The sequence below is a fragment of the Danio aesculapii genome, chromosome 17 (assembly GCF_903798145.1).
Source record: "Danio aesculapii chromosome 17, fDanAes4.1, whole genome shotgun sequence".
In the NCBI taxonomy this organism is placed as follows: domain Eukaryota; kingdom Metazoa; phylum Chordata; class Actinopteri; order Cypriniformes; family Danionidae; genus Danio; species Danio aesculapii.
Genome location: NC_079451.1, coordinates 22827733 through 22846561, shown reverse-complemented (window position 1 = coordinate 22846561; position 18829 = coordinate 22827733). Strand labels below are relative to the sequence as shown.

Genomic DNA, 18829 nt, shown 5'->3' with positions numbered 1-18829 from the left:
TTGATGTATGATTGAAGCAATTTGTTAAATTTAAGACAACACTATCCATATTTTACTAAAAATCTACACTAAACAACAGAAAAGAAAAATACCCAAACAACTTTAGATTATAATTCCATTTTTTTTTTTCATTTAATAACTCTTTTCACTTGATTTCCCTCTGACTTGCTTCAAACAGCTGTTGGGTTGTCCTCTTAACACAAGCTTTGACAAGGAAATCCGCAAACTCAAGTGCATCTCGTCAAACAAAAAACACGGCTAGCTATAAAAATAGTAAAATACACCTCCCTCCAAGTGTCAAAATACTGTGAGGAAGTTGACAGAAACACTAAATAGAGCTTCAGCTGTCTTCTTTACGAATGAAAAAGAAAGCCTGGATGGGCTCCTTCCTGTGAAGCACTTGTGGTGAAAATTTATCCCACATAAACAATCTCTCACATGTTTATGCTAATTCCCAGTTTCCGTTTTTCAGGAACTGTCATTCTGCGCTGTAACACTAGCCACCTATTCTTTCTCTGCTTAATAAGCATCTCCTCAAAATCAATTCTCCAGGGCTCCTATCTAAATAAAGACCGAAGACACAGGATTTTCTCTGCGGGATGAAGCCGTGTTTGTGGCCTATGAAATGCAATACTTGTTTATTTCAAACTGTTTGCACTGTTGTTCAAGATAATTTGTTTCATAATCTCTTCGGATATAAAACAAAATGAAAAGAGCCCCTTGCAATCAAAGAGTTTTTTCAAGAAATTTAATACAGAGCTTCACATCATTTTACAATCATCATAGTTTGGTAAAAAAACAACTAAACTATGGTGATATTTATAAATGTTCATAACTCTGTTACTGAGGTCTGCTGAAATAGTTTTGCACTCATACAAGGTCTAAAAACACATTAATGGTCTCATAATACAGAATGCCGCATCAGCTAATTTCTCGCAGCTTCTTAAAAGGTTTGTTCAAAGATCCAGTCTCTCTAAATTTCTCCTTTACGAGAGATTACTCAACTCGGATTGGTTTTGACTTGTATGCAAATTACAGCTTTGTCAGAAAACTTCTTTCCTAGAAAACTACATCTGAATTTCACATGTGGAGTCTTTCTCAGCAATTTTAAACTGATGCCAAAAATAGTAATGGCACCACTGTTACCACATCCATTCAGTATGACAATGACACATTCAAAGATGTAGTAGATCAACCAACCCCCAATCATGCAGCTGTAAAATCCACACTGTATTGGAGTACATGCAAAGTGTTTTAAGTCCTTACTTCTCAGTACAGAAACCTGCATCATCACATTATGTTAACAACACAAACCAAACTCAGCAGGCCTCAGATACAACTTTTGAGAGCAGGCCAAAGCATAAATTGTAAGCAGCACTAATGTAGTTTGTTTTGAATTGGAAGAATTGGTTGTCACTTTTGAGAGAGAGCATATATAAATCTAGTCTAATTTGATACTTTGGAGATTACTTACATTTGCTAAAAACCATACCAGCTGAACTATATATGAAGCGTAACATGACCAATTCCTAATAGGGCACTTCGAATAAAATTTTTTAATTGGTATCAATTGCCATTGGCTAAATCTAAAGAGTGACAGGTTGCCACGCCCTTGCACCGATTAATGACAATAATGGAGAATAAAAAAAGGTGTTGTTGCAAGGAATGCTCCGGTTACCAAAGTCACCCTTGTTCCCCGAGTGGGGGGGACAGAAATGTTATGTGGAAAAACTTCCACTATGGGGATTTCGTTCAGAAAGCCAATCATCTGAAAGAGTATGTAAATGGGCCAATGAAATGCCAATGAGTTGGCAGCTTCAGCTTGCGCAGCTGTTGCTCGTTGCAATCAAATTGGCAATATAAGCACAGCACGTGCAAAGCTTAAGCATCCTTTTTTTAGCTGAAGAGACTTTCACCCCAACAGCTAAGGGGCAATCATTATGGCAAAGGAACATAGCATTTCCGTTCCCCCCTCGAGGAACGAGGGTTACTTTTGTAACCAGAGCGTTCCCCTTCGGGAGGGGAACTTCAATGCTATGTGGAAAAACTTCCACAATGGGGAAATTTATGGAAAACGGCATAATGATTGATCCTTACCTTCACCCCCGATGAGAGGTTTGCCAGGCAAAAGAGAGCGTGAGCGTACCTGCATCACTAAAGGTGCGGCCGTCTAATGTGTTCCCTGGCCCTTACGTATCCCACTTCAACAGAAGATTTATGGATTTAAATATATTTTTTGGGAGCCGCAAAGTGTCTAAATAATTTCTAAGAATTCAAATACGACAGTATGTTGGGAAAGCATGCAGTCCTGATAGGGGGGATGCTGCGGAGGCCACCTGCTACCAAAGTGGGGAGATATGGTGGCAAAGAGCATATGGACTAGCCCTGAGAAGGGGGAGTACACATATGAATATAAGATGGTTAGCGGTGAGGGAAGACACATGTCCGCCTGTGAGGGAGGACTGCACCGTGGCTGAATAAGCATATGGGATCGCCTAGTGGGCTGACCAGCGGGCAGACCTACAACATAACGGGCCGGCATGCGACTCCTCAGCTGAGTCAATGCTGGGGGCCTCTGAGGAATCTCTGCAGGGTTCACCTAAGCAGGGAACTTTACTGACAGGGTGAATAAATGCACATATCTCCATTTTAGGGGGAATGGCGCAGCAAGCGTGTTACAACACCCTAACCAAGATGTTTCCTCAATCACCAAGGGCCAAACCTTGCAAATGTATTAGGTGTCGTCCAGCCCGCAGCTCTACAGATGTCTGTTAAAAAGGCGCCACATGCAAGCGCCCAAGAGGATGCGATGCTCTGAGTGGAGTGCGCAAGAACTCCTGGGGGACAAGGCTCGTCCTGGCTTTGATAAGCGAGGGAGATGGCATCCACTATCTTGTGAGCCAACCTCTGCTTAGATAAGGCACTTCTGCCGACCACCATAACAGACGAAGAGCTGCTCAGATGATCTAAAGCTCTAAGTGTGGTCCAGATAAATTCGCAAGCGCGAACTGGACAGAGTAATGAAAGGTCTGGGTCTGGGGGCAGCGCTTGCAGGCTCACTACCTAGTCCTTAAACGGTGTGGTAGGAACCTTGGGCACATATCCAGGCTGGGGTCTCAGGACAACGTGAGAGTAGTCACTGACCGAAAAGGTCCTCTTTCAAAGGAATCTGTCAGGGGAGGGTCATCGCGAGGAGGAAGGGTTCTGACATCCAGGTCCGGTTGGACTAGAGAGGCGCAACTAGCAAGACCTGCTCCTCGTCCTCCCTGACCTTGCACAGTAAATGCGACCAGCACGGTCCATGGTCCATCCTGACCAGCACGTGTTGTCGCTCCAGCACCGGTAAAAAAACGGTGGAGAGCGAGGAACACTGCCAACAGCTCCAGGCGACTATTGTGCTGTGTTCCCTTTCCCCGGCCCTTGTTGAAAGCATCGTTGAAACAACAACATGTCTGGATGCCTGTCCTAGAGGCACTCCGGCCTTTAGGAACGAGGGGTTGTTCCAAGGGCTGAGGGCACGGCAACACAGCGCAGTAACAGAGAGCCAGTGTGTGCCCGCGTACCATGCGCGTCTGGGGACTCGATCGTGAAGCCAGTGCTGAAGTGCTCTCATATGGAGTAATCCGAGTGGTGTGATAGCGGCTGCGGAGTCCATATGCCCCACGAGCCTCTGAAAGGATTTCAGTGGGACCACTATTTCGCTGTCGAACTCTTTCAGACAGTTCAGCAGTTCGCTTCCGAGGGGAGGGAGAGGAGGGAGGGAATCCTTCATCAGACAATAACAGCCTGTCCTCCGATGCAGCGGTGGACATCTGAGCCTCGGTGTCATCAGGTGAGAGGGAGGCCATCTGAGGACGGAGTGTTTCTCTTACTCAAAGCTAGGATGGAGCGCGTGGAGGAGCGAGAGGTCCGCAAGCCCGAGGGCGGCAGGTTTACTCCCACTATAACCCTCAGATCTGCCCGAGTGCCCTGCCGCGGAGCGGGGGACAACTGGGGTGGGTGGCCCTTTTGCAAGAGCAAGCCACGATCTTAACTGCGCAACAGACATGCCACCGCAGTGATAGCATGCACTGCCCGCGAGCACCGCATTAACATGCTGGACCCCCAGACATGAAACGCAGTGCTCGTGCCCATCATCTGGAGACAGGAAACCACCGCATCCAGAAAAGCACAGTCGGAGTGACGTCTTGAAAAGACGCGCTGCATGACCGTGTTGCTCTTTTAGGAAATTCGCAAAAATACAAACCGCTCTGGAGGACCAGAAAGAACGCCAGGCAAGGGAGAAAACCAGCCTGACCGTCTGCCGCTGCGTCACACACTCTGGACCAGGAGACCACTCTCGTTCACTCTCTCTCTGTAATACAGCTGGAGGAACCCTCATAGACTCTCTCAGAAGCTTTGTGAAAGACTCTGAAGCGAAAAAGGATGCTTAAGCTTTGCACGTGCTGTGCTTATATTGCAAAATTGATTGCAAAGAGCATCAGCTGCGCAAGCTTAAGCTGCCAACTCATTGGCATTTCATTGGCCCTTTTACATACTCTTTCAGATGAATGGCTTTCTGAACGAAATCCCCATAGTGGAAGTTTTTCCACATAGGATTGAAGTTCCCCTCACGAAGGGGAATGGACATACACATACTGTAAGTAAAAACAAGAACTGTTGATTCTAATTTCTTGTCAACTACACTGTAAAACCCAAAAAGTTAAGGTAACTCAAATCATTTGAGGAAACTGATTGCAACAAACCATTTAAGTTCAAAAACTAATTTTAATGAGTATTGTGAACTCAATCCATTTGAGTAAACGAAGCAATTTGAGCACAGTAAAACCAACTCAAACTCAAACCAACTGAGTACTGTAAAACTCAATATGTTAAGGCACTTCAAACCGTTTGAGGAAACCGATTGGTACAAACCATTTGAGCTAAAAAAAAAAACTAATCTATATGAGTACTGTGAACTTACTCCGTTTAAGTTGAAGTAATGAGGTATTTAATTAACTCATTACCTTCAACACTGAGTTCAAAACTCTTTTCAAATGAGTAGATATAACTGTCAGTAAATTTTGAGTTAACTACACTCATTTCATTTGATTAGGTTGTCTGTTGGGTTTTACAGTGTATAGATTTCTGTCAAAATTTGAGCTAGATCAGTGTGTGTTTGACTGACCTCCTTCTGCAGTTCGTCCCACAGCCCAGTCAGACAGGACACTGCCGGCCATGTTCACAGTGAGCACTCTGAAGCGGTAAGTGGAAAATGGTTGCAGATTGGACACCACCACACTGCTCTCAGGTGGAGTAAGAGCGTTTTCATTGGCTGAACTCAACGACGGCCGTGGGTTCAGCCAGCCGCTACTGAGGAAAACCCTTTGCTCCATATCATAACTGCTGGCGTTTCTCTGCAACTCATTCAGCAGCTGCATAAAGAGCTCATACCTGATAATTATACCTGGAGAGAGAAAGAGAAAGAGAGAGAGAGAGAGAGAGAGAGAGAGAGAGAGAGAGAGAGAGAAAGAGAGAGAGAGAGAGGGAGAGAAAGAGAGAGAGAGAATGAATGAAAGTAATGCATGAAACATATATGCCAATACCTTCTTCCAAAATCCCTTATTAAGCCTCAGAAAGATATTGAGATGTAAGACCGGCCATTGACAATGCACAATTACAGCTGCTGCATGAAATTATGTCGAAAAGAGAGTCAGACAGAGAGAATCAGATAGACACAATTAAACGGAGAGGAAATTCATTGAGAGAATCCTCTAAGGGCACTTTATAATGGTCCATGTTAATGAGCTAATTTGGCAAAAAGCATGATAACTGGCATTAAAAGTCATTGATATACAGAGGGCTATTTTGCGACGCTTTCAATGGCGCGAGGCACAATACATAATTGTATGCAGCAATCAACTGTTTTAAATGTGAAATGTTTCTTTGCGGCGCGCAGTCCCATCAGTTTATATTGCGAAATGAAGCATGGGCTGAGCCTTAATCAAGCCTCTTGGTTGCAGATTAAAGTTTGTAAGGAATTAATTTTCATCCCCGGCTGAGATCAAATGGCATCTCTATAATAGTATTTCTCATTATTGTAATGATGTAGCTAAGAGACGGCGAAAAAGCAAGTTAGGCAGAGCAAAAGAGTGTTTCAGCTTCAACGTGTGCATTTAAGAACCACTGTTAAATAAAATGTCTGACAAAATCACTGCTCCTATTAAACAAAAAGGCAGAGAGAATTTTGAGGGCTGATCTGAATATTTAAACATTGAAATATGATTAAATCTGTTTGCCTTTTAAGGTTAATCAGCAAGCTGTTCTGATGCAGTGTAGCCTGAACTCAAATGTATATTGTGCAAATGTAGTTTTTGTCTTTGGTACTGTGCAGTTCTGATTAGATAAACTTCATTTTATGATTTTTTGTAATTATGGTTTTGTTATTAATTGGAATGTTATTTCTGGAACATGATGATTTACACATTAAAAAAACATTTTAGTAAGAGACACATGATTAGAATTAAACTGAAATAAAAATAAAACTATATTTTTGTAAAATACTGCTAATTGGTTTCTTGTCCAAAATGGTTTAACAAAATTGATTGTCAATTGAGAATCAATTTTTATTAATTCTTGAATATTAGAAAATTTCTCCCTTTTGTATGTTGTAGTGCTGTATTTATACCATAGTAATTGTAGTGTGTTAAAGTGCTAAACCAGAGACGGCCAACTGTTTCTAATGAGCCTTCTGTTTTCGCTACTGCAGACTAGTTCATTAAACAGAAAGAACGTGATCTCCCGATTGCAACAGAGAAATACTGATAAATCTCTATAGACTGATGGCATTTCATGCTGTTCAGCCTCATACTCTTAAAACGTGAGCAAAATCTCCTGTTTTGTCATCACTTTAGCCATTACGCTAGAGAATCATTCAAATACTAGCTCTAAAGTGACGTTAGTGAATGAGCAACAGTTTCTGGTGTTCTGACCGTCAGCTGCAGATGAATGGTGGAAGAAAGTAGTTCCTTATACAAACGGGTTTTGAGACTCTCCTTTTTGATTTTCTTTTTTATACAGGCCTTTATGCCGTCAAACTGTTGTTTAAAAGCAATATCACACTCATAGCAGTGTGATGTGGCTGTATATCGTCACTAGTGGACTGGTGGGACAATAAGGTACTCGGCCTGTGGCCTCATGCCAACGCACGCCTCCCACCAGTGCCGATACACAGCCCCAACGCACTGCTACGAGTGTGATATTGCTCATATATTCACCATGATTTTCAGTTTGCCATACATAACAGACATTCTCAAACAGTTTTCATTCTTTTTGAGTTAATAGTTGCATAGTTTACACATTTTTTACTTATATTTTAGATTACATTTTATGCATAATTGAATTTCTTTCTAAAATTCTAATTTTTGTATTAATATTTTCTAAAAGGCACATAGGGTCTGAGAGTAAAGCAATTTCAATTCTCTGTATGTGCTGTACATGTGTTTGAATTGACAAAGCTGACTCAGACTTTAACTTAAAAGCCATCTTAGTCATATTTTTACATATCTATATTTATAATTGTTTAATGTTTTTAAAGTTATAGTATTATTATTAATTAATTAACATTATATATGAATGAAAGAAATTATTAGATCTCGAGAGGCAGACTTAAAACTGGTAAATTTTTGCCTTTAGAAAAATGCATGAAACATTATATTTCACCTTTTTTTCTCTCCCATTACCAACTACAAACAATTTTTGAAACTGAAAAGCAGCACATACCTTAAGAATATTATAACTTATAAAAAGTGCCTTCGATTATTTTTTGGATAATGGGAATGCTTGATTGAAAAATATTGAGAACGACAGATAAAGTGTCAAAAACACAAAAATGCGCTAAGTGCGTCAATACCATTTGGTAAAACTGGCGGTTCCCAGTCCACCTTGAGTTGAGAGGAGCCTAAGGTTGTGATTTTGGGTGCTGGCTGCTGCTCTGGAGGTATCTGAGCAGTCAGCACGACCAGACTCTCACTGCGAGCACAGCCTCCATCAGTACAAGCTTTCAGACTGAAGTTGTATCGAGTGAAAGGTTGTAGCTCCTTAGCGGTGGCCTCTGTCTGAAGACCAGTGTAGTGGATTCTCTTTTCTCCGCTCAGATCCTGTATGGAGCTCAGGGTGTAATTGTCCATTGGACCAGTGCTGTTTAAGGGCTCTGTCCAGTTAAAAGAGGCACTGGTGGGCTTGGCTCGACCCATGAGGGTTAACTGGAGCTCCTCTTGCTCGGGTACAGCAGACAGGGTACGTAAGGTGACCATGGAGCTGCTGGTGTTAGAGCGAATATTACTGGTGATGAGCTGGTAAGTGTATGAGGTGTAGGGAGATAAATCTGTGTCTGTGAAATACATAGTTCCTGAATGAGACAGAAAACAAGGAAGCTGTCAAATGGGATTGCAGTATTGGTGACAATATGGTCAAAGTGATAATTATATACACTACCATTCAAAAGTTTAAGGCTACTAAGAAAGTTCACATCTCCAAACATAAATACTGTCACATTTTATTACAATTTAAAATGACTTTTGATCACATTTTATCTTAGGGCATTCTTTTAACAGTGTAACTATTTGTTTAACTTCTCAGTAATGGTAATTCACCACATACTGTACACTTCCTATTTGGTTAGTGTTAGAATGAAGGGTTAGGTTTAGAGTTGGTTACATGTAATTATGCATAATTAATTGTAAATAGAAAAAGTATATCTAACACATGTAACTAGAGCACCATAACATAGAGTTAACTCATTTTTGTATTTTGATTAATTTAAAGAAAATCTAAATTCTCATTCTAACATGCAGACTTGATCCACAATTTCTTATGATCTGTGCTAAAAAAATAAATGCACTGCTTAATATTTATGTGGAAACCTTAATAAAGTTAAGAAACTCTATATTTTTATAAAGTTCAAAGGAACAGCATTTACAGTGCTCAGCATATACAAGTACACCCCGCACAAATCTATCTTTTAAATTCATATTTTTAATAGGAAGCTGTACAATATTATATTTGTGCATATACGTTAGGTTAGTCAGCGTATCTAACAAAATAACTTATGATAACGGTCTAAAATTAGTACACCCAAATTTAAATGTTATAGAAAATTATTAAATACAAATTCTCAAAAAAGAGAAGAAAAAAAAGACGAAAAAAAAAGTAAAAATTTTGTTACATTTTTGTAGGTTGTAATTTTTATTTTTAATTTTTTTGCAATATTTTGCTTGAATCTAATTGTATTATATTTCAATTTCTAAATATGTTTGGTGACTAAAATATTATTTTCATAAAAAATTATCTTTTTTGTTTAAATGCACCTAAATACATTGCCTATTTTCACTGAGAAATGGATAAAAATCTTAATTTTCAAAATGGGGTGTACTCAATTATGCTGTGCAGTTAATACACTGCAAAAGATGATTTTCTTTCTTAGATTTTTTGTCTTGTTTCTAGTCCAAATATCTAAAATTTCTTATATTACGAAGCATTTTCTAGGCAAGAAAAACGTATTGTCTTGTTTTCAGAAATAATATGCCAATATTAAGTGAGTTTTTCCTTAAAACAAGCAAAATAATCTGCCAAACTTAATTTTGGTATATTATTTCTTAAAACAAGACCATGTTTTGCTTGTCTAGAAAATTCTTCTTGATTTAAGACTAGAAACAAGACAAAAAATCTAAGTAAGAAAATCATTTTTTTTGCAGTGTATGAAATAATCTTTTCTTATTATTTGTTAAATTTAATGCATCACTGCTTCAAATAACTTTCGACTGGTGTTGAATGGTAGTTCACGATAAAAAAACAAATAAAATAAAATAATGTGTGCCATGTTGTTAAGGCACTCTTTGCATTAATTTTTATTTCATATAGTCTTTTTTTCACTATATATAATGGCATTACATAAATATCATGGATAAATAAAAATAAAAAAACATTACGATTTTATGGAATTGCAAGAAAATACATTCATCGTCATTTAATATTACAGTCATAAATAACTTAATCAATTTGTTAATTTGCATGTATCTTTTGTACAAACATCACTTAAAGTAATAGTTCAACTCAAACTGAAAATCCTGTCATCATTTACTCACCCTTAACTTATCACAAACCTTTTTGATGTTATTATTATTTTAATTATTGAACAAAAAAGATGTTAGTTTGAAAAATGGTGGAATCCAGTCCCCATATCTATAATATTTGTTTTTCGTACTATGGAAGTTAATAATTACCAGCTTCTAACATTCTTCTAAATATATTCTTTTGTGTTCAACAGAATAAAAGAAACTGAAAAGGATTTGACAGTCCATTTTTTAGGTGAACTATCCCTTTAAATCTACCAAATATTACAGTAAGTTAAACATCATTCAATTCCACAAAACAAAAACATAACTGCAGCACTATAAACACATGCAATCAAACATCTACAGTAACGTGACTAACCAAACGGATGCTGACTGTGGCTGACGTGGATAATCTGTGTGTCTCTGAGCAGTGTGTATATCAATGCGTTGCTGTTGGGGGAATCAGGAGCTCTCCAGCTCAGCTCTATGGTGGTGGAGTTCAAAACCCGGCCAAGAGGAGGAGGCTGCTGTTGCGGATCTGAACATGAACGAGAGAGTGTAATCAGAAACATATTTATAATAAATGTGCTTTGTAAAACAGAACTGAACCCTTGTGTATTGTTGCTGGTTTGTTTTGCCTCTTCCCAAATTTGAAAATTTTGCCCCCTCCCAAAACCAGCAGCAATCAAGAATGCATGATTAATTGGTGCCATAGCTTTGCAATCAAAAAAGTCATTATAATATAAGTCAATGGGGCAAAAATAGCCACAAACATAATGAAAGGGTAGTAAATTTACCGACAGTTTATTGTTGCTTTTTTTTACATTTTCAAAGCACTTTCCCAAAATAAGAGTCCAAATAAGGTTTGTTCCCAAACATCATTCCATTTGCTGAAACATAGAGAAAGTTGTGGTCAAATAAAGTCTCAAAATCACCCCAGAGTGGATGAAAACATCCCCAACATCACACAAGGGTTAAGGAAAAAGTGGAAAACACAAGGTTAAAGCATCAAAGCTGCTGGCTAATGGGGAAAATTGACCATGAAGATACTAGAGCAACAATCATTTGTTATATACAAAAAATGCTAACTTAATAACAAATGCTGTTCTATTGGGGCACATTAGGGCTTTAAGAGTCTCAGTGAGGTTAAGTGCTGTATGCTCTAAACACATGCAGGCCCATAAACAGGTCACCTTACAGTATACATGCTGAATGTTAAAAGAGTAGATATGCACAAAACACAGAAATGGCATGAGATCATGAATGAGAAAGAGAGAGAGAGAGAGAGAGAGAGAGAGAGAGAGAGAGAGAGAGAGAGAGAGAGAGAGAGAGAGAGAGAGGGGATCTATATTAAATAGAAATGCTCGGCTAAAACATAAGGATGCAACATGATTAAATTTGAGTGTCAGCTCCTGGGTATTCTGAATAAAGTATGTAATAAATTTCACAGTCCAACGTAAATACCACAGCATTTGAGTGGCGGCATTGAGTTTTGACCTTAGGTATAGCTTTCTTGCATTAAACTTGATTATATTGGAGAAATCTGCATTTAAATTACAGCCACTACAATAAAGCGACACTGTGGTGTGATCTAGAAGAAGCATTTTCTTGTATTTGAGCCAAATTGAGTGTTGAGGCAAAGGATTTTACTATTTAAGCAATAAGGTGCTTAAATAAATGCCCTTTAAGGCCTTAGACATGGTTTGATGAGTTTTATTTTCTTTGTTGAGGTATTTCCTATTAAACCTGATTGATGAGGTGGGATATACAAAAAGACCTATTTAAGCCAATAGCCTTTAATTTCTAAATTGAATAAAAACAGTTAATACCTTACTTTATGTTTTGGAAAGGAAAGAACTGTATAATCAATCCCTTGTGAAAATGAACCATGATTTCAATACAGTTCATTCATTCATTTTCTTTTCGGCGTAGTCCCTTTATTAATCGGAGGTCACCACAGTGGAATAAACTGCCAACTTATCCAGCAAATGTTTTACACAGCGAATGCCCTTCCAGCTCCAACCCATCACTGGGAAACAACCATACACACTCATACACTACGGACTATTTAGCTTATTCAGTTCACCAATAGCACATGTCTTTGGACTTGTGTGGGAAACCGGAGCACCCGGGGGAAACTTACTCGAACACAGGGAGAACATGCAAACTCCAGAAATGCCAACTGTGCTACCCACTGTGCCACCGTGACACCCTAACCATGATTTCAAAATAGCAAGTCATAAACCTGTTAATTTTTTTTTTCACTTAATGATATAATTTGTACAACCAAATTATACTTTAAATAAACTAAAATACCATGGTTAAATAAACTATGGTTAGTGTAGCAAAACCAAACCATTGATTTGAGTCTAGCATGTTTAACCATAATAACCATCTATTTTTTCCTAAGGTCTAGCTCAACCAACATCTCAACATTAAGAAATGACATTGGTTCCATGAGATAATGTGGTGATTTATTATGAAAGCCTACTGATTAAAAAAATATGTGTAGTGTATTTAAAGACAGACAGTAATATTTGTATTATGGTATTGTTATGCTAACTGCAGTAGTGCTGTTAGCTTAGCAACATGCTAAAGTAAATCTATTGAAATAACCGGTATTTATTTATAAATCCCACTTCACAATAAAACATTTTACACTTTATAGTAATATTATGCTTGATACTATAAGTTGATGTTTTATGAGTTAACATTGACTAACAAGGACAGCGCGGTGGTGCAGTGGGTAGCGCTGTTGCCTCACAGCAAAAAGGTCACTGGTTCGAGCCTCAGCTGGGTCAGTTGGCATTTCAGTGTGGAGTTTGCATGTTCCCCCGTGTTCGCGTGGGTTTCCTCTGGGTGCTCCGGTTTCCCCCACAGTCCAAATACATGCGCAATAGGTGAATTGGGTAAGCTAAATTATCCATAGTGTATGTGTGTGAATGAGAGTGAATGGGAGTTTCCCAGAGATGGGTTGCAGCTGGAAGGGCATCCGCTGTGTAAAACATATATTGGGGAAGTTGCCGATTCATTCCGCTGTGGAGAACCCTGATTAATAAGCTGAAAAAAAAATAAATGAATGAACTAACTAACAACAAATGCCTTTGCTTTCATTAAATAACATTAACAAAGATTAATAAAAATGACAATAAATGTTTTGTTCATTGATTATTCATGTTTGTAAACACATTAACATCAACTAATGGAATCCTTATTATAAAGTGTTCCCTATATTTTTAAATCTCAAAAATTCACAAATTAATATATAAAAATCATATTAATACAAAAAACAACACTGAAATTAATTCAGAAATATATTTAATATCACACCTTTGCTGCAGCCCAGGTAGTTGTTTGGATCCATGAAACTGGCGCCCTCCACACAGGCATCACATTTATCCCCAGTCACAAACGGCTTGCACAAGCACTGCCCTGTCTGGGGGTGGCACGTGCCGTTGAATCCCCCCACAGGATCACAGCCACACGGCTCACACCTAGACACATGGAGATCACAAGAGACACAAATACCATTTTCATAAAATAAAAAAAAACTGTATCACTTCTTGTGACATTGTCCATATCGGTAGAGGACAAGAAATCAGGTAATTAACCAAAAAGTAACAAGTCCAGATCTATTTACACAAAAAAAAACTGTGAGTCTCTCCGACCGGCTAAGACACGAAGAGTTGCAAAAAGTGTATGTGTGCGTGTTAGAGGCGTGTGTGACTGTGAAGGAAGGGGGGACACTTGCTCTAAATGGAGGCATTCACAGATGCACCTGTCAGTGACACATCTGGGAGGGGTGTAGAGGATGGAGGAGGGAAGGCCCTGAGGGGCCAGCAGCGGGTGATGTGGGGGCCAAGCGCCTGACACCCTCGAAAGCAGCTGATAAAAGCCACAGACTCTTAATGAGCTGAAAATTTTTTCTGTCAACTAGAGGGGCGTTTTGGGCTAAGCCACCCGTTTCCCAATGTGGTTCGACCTTGACTCCTAGAGAGGAGACAGTGAACTTTTTTCCCTCCCCTGTCATGCAAAAATGATGCCATCTGAGGTATCAAATTTTGTGATCAGCACCAATAATGCTCAGTTCCACATGCTTGGGCTCTCCATATCTCAAATATATCAATAGCTTGCAGCTATCAAAGTAAATGACTCCAGATTGTGCCTCGATGTTTGCATAGAACAGGTGTTGCAAAATAAGAGCTGGAGAGTTTTGCACACATGGAACTGACTGGCAAGAAATACAAACAAAAGCAGATATGAATATGAGCTAAAATTGTGTAAAATAAATACATTTTCTCTCTCTCAAGGTTAAATGATTAACCATGTTGCAGCCTGTGCCTGCCATTTGTTGTGATGGCTAATCTTCCCTAACCATATTGTGGGTTTTTAACTACCTCTATTTGGTGGTCTGCAGCGGACGACCCAATATGAGAAAACTAAATAAGATGCATCGTCTTATTGATTCCCAGGTGGACAAATGAGTTTATAATATTTAGATAAAGAAATCTTTATTGTGTAGGATCTCCTGATGCAGTTCAAGCTTCCCCTCTAATCAGTTTAAATAGTTCATTTTTCATCCTTACCGGGCGAACGAGTGCAGCTGGATGGATTGCGTATGCAGTGATCTGTCACGACTCGTATGGATTAACAATTTGTGATGTCCGGTAGCCCTGTTGTTGATGCATTGAAAACACACGCTCATGCTATTTGCATCTCACCAGCCAACAATTAATGTCCTTCCTACCTACTGCGCATCCCAACATCATTTTTATTTTTTTTTGGTGGGGGGGAAACACTTAAAAAGGTAAACGATGGTTGATACAGGGAGCGTTGACGATGTCCCCCGCTGTTCCTGTTCTTCACCCAGCGTGGCTGGAGTAGTTAAATATCTCCTACAAGCCTTCAGGAAGGTCATTCAATGAGACTTCAACCACACCACCAAGACTTAAACGTAAAAAAAAATCATCATCAAAAGAAAATCTGCCGTATGCAGGAAACGAAAAAAAGAAAAAATAATTTTCCAATCCACTGACTCCTGAGAATGCCAAGTTTTCCATCCTCAACTTAGGCCATATGTTCAAGCTGGGGAGCTGCTTTGGAGTATATCATTAAGACAGCTAACATATGATGTATTTACAACCTAATTGATGTATCCAACAAATCAACTATGCAGAGAGCATTAAAATGCAGCCTCGTTTAGAGGCGGGAGACTTTAATGGCTAATTTGACCTTTGCTGGCTCCGTCTGAACCCGTGGGCCAGTAAGCAGCTAACTGGCTCAAATCGTTATGAAAAGTGATGTGCATGATTTTCTAAATGGGCTTTATTCACTAGCGTTCGCTCTTGGAGATGGGAGGGAGGTCTGGAGTCATTTTCGACCGTGATTTACACTCTTCTATTTTACTTGAATATATATCTTACTGCATGGTAATAAATGAAAACGTCTTTCTCGAACATGACTGAGATACGGGTGTTAGACTATAGCACTGACCTGCCAACACTTGGATTAAAGCCAAAGAAGAGATCCTGGCACTGGTCGCATCTGTGACCGGTCAGTGATGGGTGAGCACACACACACTGCCCTGAGTGGGCAGCACACACCTGCCCCATCGCTCCGACCGAGTGACATTCACACACTTCACACTCGCTCAGCCCCGCCTCGGACAGGAAGAAACCTGCAATGACAGATGATGCGAAGAAACACAATCAGACTTACAGTATGATGCCGTTTTTGTGTGCTCTCCTATCTACTACTATTGCTATCAGTATGGGGTAAAGCATATAGTGTACATTCAAACAGTGCTAAATGCACTGCTTTCTGAGATTTCATTTCAGGTAACGTACAATAAAAAATTTGAATATTAAATATTACACACAAATATATAATTACTAATTTGTGAATGAATTTTAAACCTGGAAGACTTACATAAAGATATTTTATTTTGAAATTATATTTTGAAAAATATCTTATTTTAAAACCTATTAATATTGGTTGCATGAACATATTTGTAGAATAACTTGGTGTAATCATACAGTTTTGGATCAACATGAGTGCAAGTAAAAATGACGGACATTTTTAACCACTTTCCTATTAATAGGTAAGAAAAAAGTGTCAAAATACAGTTGACCTTAAATAAAATGAAACATGCAAGCATTTTAAACATGTAATGTACAGTGCTCAGCATAACTGAGTACACCCCATTTTGAAAATGCGTATTTTTATGTTTCACAGTGAATATAGGCAATGTATTTTGGTGCATTTAAACAAAACAGATTCATTAAACAGATATATTTATTAAAGTAATATTTTAGTCACCAAACAAATTAAAAAATTTAAAGACAGCACAATTAAATTCAAGCAAAATATTGCAAAAAAAAAATTACAACCTACAAAATTTTTCTTGATTTTTCCTCTTTTTTAAATTTGTATTTACTATATTTCTGTAACATATACATTTGTGTGTACTAGTTTTTGGACCGTTTTCATAAGTTATTTTGTTAGATAAGCTCCAGATTTGGCTTCAGTACGGACTAATCCAATGTATATCCGCAAATATAATATTGTAAGCTTCCTATTAAAAATATGAATTTAAAAGATAGATTTGAGAGGGGTGTACTTATATGCTGAGCACTTTAGATCATGTGACTCCACAACCTTAAAATTTAACAGTATTCAGAATGAAAAAAGGGTTTGAAAATGTATGCATAACCACACAATTACTTATGTAACTTTTAAATATAAATTCACATAATGTCTCGGATTATTAAAGGCAAGCAGCAGGACGTCGAAGAACTGAGGCGCTATTTGTTGAACAGTGTTTACAAATAGATTTAATGAAAGAAATAAAAAAAAAAACATGAGTAGTAACGAAACAATAACCGTTTTCAAAGTGAACCGCGGTTTGCAAAAGTCAAGGTTTTAAAACTGCCAAAATGTTCTGCTATAGCGTTCCCAAGGTATGTGTAAGAGTTTTGTTTTGTTTATTTATTTATTTATTTATTTATTTATTTATTTATTTTAGGACAACAGTATCTCTAGAAATTTGTAAAAGAATAGAACAGAAATTAGTGTTTTTTAAACTAACGAAAACAGCAAAAGTCAATGACTTATTTGAATTATTTAGCCTGACATGTTCACTGCTCCAAAATATTTTAAATGTTTCTCAAAATAAAATATATTGTGTTCAAAGGGGAAATAAGGTTTGTTTGTTTTTTTTGCCCAGACATTTAAATAAATACATATTTTACTGCAGTAATCACAATATCGTGAAACCGTGATATTTTCATCAAAGGTTATCATACCGTCAGAATCTTATACCAGCCCATGCCTAAACATGAGTAACCTTGACAATCCATACATCAGTTTAAAGCTACAACCCTCAAGCAGGTTACAAAAGTTGACATATTTCAGAAACAAAAACAGTATAACATTATCACCTTTTTCATGTGAACCATTGTGGCAAAGGATAAATTCAGCCTAAAACCATTTTTCCGAGTCTCACAGAAGAAAGAAAATCAGGTAGGCATTAATTATTAGGTGAGATACTTCTTTAAGAGTGTCCTGGCTTATTTTTCTGTCTATATCTTCTTAAGAATAAAGTACGAGTTGAGTCTCAAGGGCTCCGTCAGGCTCCTGCGCGCATCAATCAGACAGGGGGCGCTGAGTTTGAGATGTTTCAATCACAGGCTGCTTCCCCTCCGGTGAAATACGACAGAGGGGCTCCGTGAGGGGAGCCGGGGGAGGGCCAGCAGAAACACAGTCATCAGTCCCCCACCCTCCACCAAATGGATCTCCCCTCGTTCCCTGTGCTTTCAATTTACTCCTGCCAGCCCCACTCTCCGTACACATGCTTTATGTGCCGGCATGGGCGGCCGAGGCTGTGGTGAGCAGCAGGTACGGACGCATTATTTCATTGTGTGTGGGGAGTGCGGGGTAGGAGAGGCTTGGCTGTACATCCTTGTCTGGTTACCATGCAAGCTTAGTGGCCTCATTTTGTATGCATGGGCCTTTTGGTGGATGTTGGCTAGGATGGTTTTCTATTAAAAAATAGCCATGACTAGTTAAGCTGTTTTAAGCTTAAAGATTTGCTGACAGATATTTAAATAGATAGATAAATAGATAAAGTTATAGGTATTATAGATACAGTTATGTTTACATATTCCCAACTGAAAAAGGAAGTGTATAGGTTCTTTTCACATGACGTCAATGATGACACATCAGACTCAGATGGAGGGCAGGAAGTGATTCTTCTCTATGGGAATCACTATCTGAACATACAATTTTTTATGTTTTGTGTTGTTTATAATTGTTGAAATCAGCTAAAATAAGAAATGCTAAACAGCTTTTATAGACTTCCAAAAGTTTTTGCTCATAAGCGAATCTTGAAAATTCAAGAAACTGGCTGAAAAACAAATAATAAGGTGGCATGTAAAAAACATTTTTTAATACGTCCATTATATACACATCCAATACAAACAGCACCAATAAAGATTATATACACGTCTAGCTGTAAATGAATATGTTAATGTGTTATATAAAAATCAGATACAAACACCACCACACTTATGCATAATCCAGGAGAATATAAATGACGTACCCTGTCATGTAATTCCTAAAAATTAAATCTCTGGCTTGTTTTAAATTAATCCAAGCCTTTATTGGCATTTTAGTGGGATTCGAGATGCGCAGCAGTGGTTAATTTGAGATGCGCAGCAGTGGTTAATTTGAGATGC

General features: G+C 38.4%; 1 protein-coding gene across 1 annotated transcript in view; it reads right to left on the bottom strand.

The window, feature by feature from the left end:
- The window catches only part of ush2a (Usher syndrome 2A (autosomal recessive, mild)), a 445979-nt gene that overhangs the window by 348081 nt on the left and 79069 nt on the right, over positions 1-18829 (bottom strand). The window contains 5 exon segments of the mRNA XM_056477496.1: positions 5168-5446; positions 7892-8389; positions 10474-10632; positions 13425-13588; positions 15588-15771. Coding sequence (XP_056333471.1) covers positions 5168-5446; positions 7892-8389; positions 10474-10632; positions 13425-13588; positions 15588-15771 — 1284 coding nt within the window.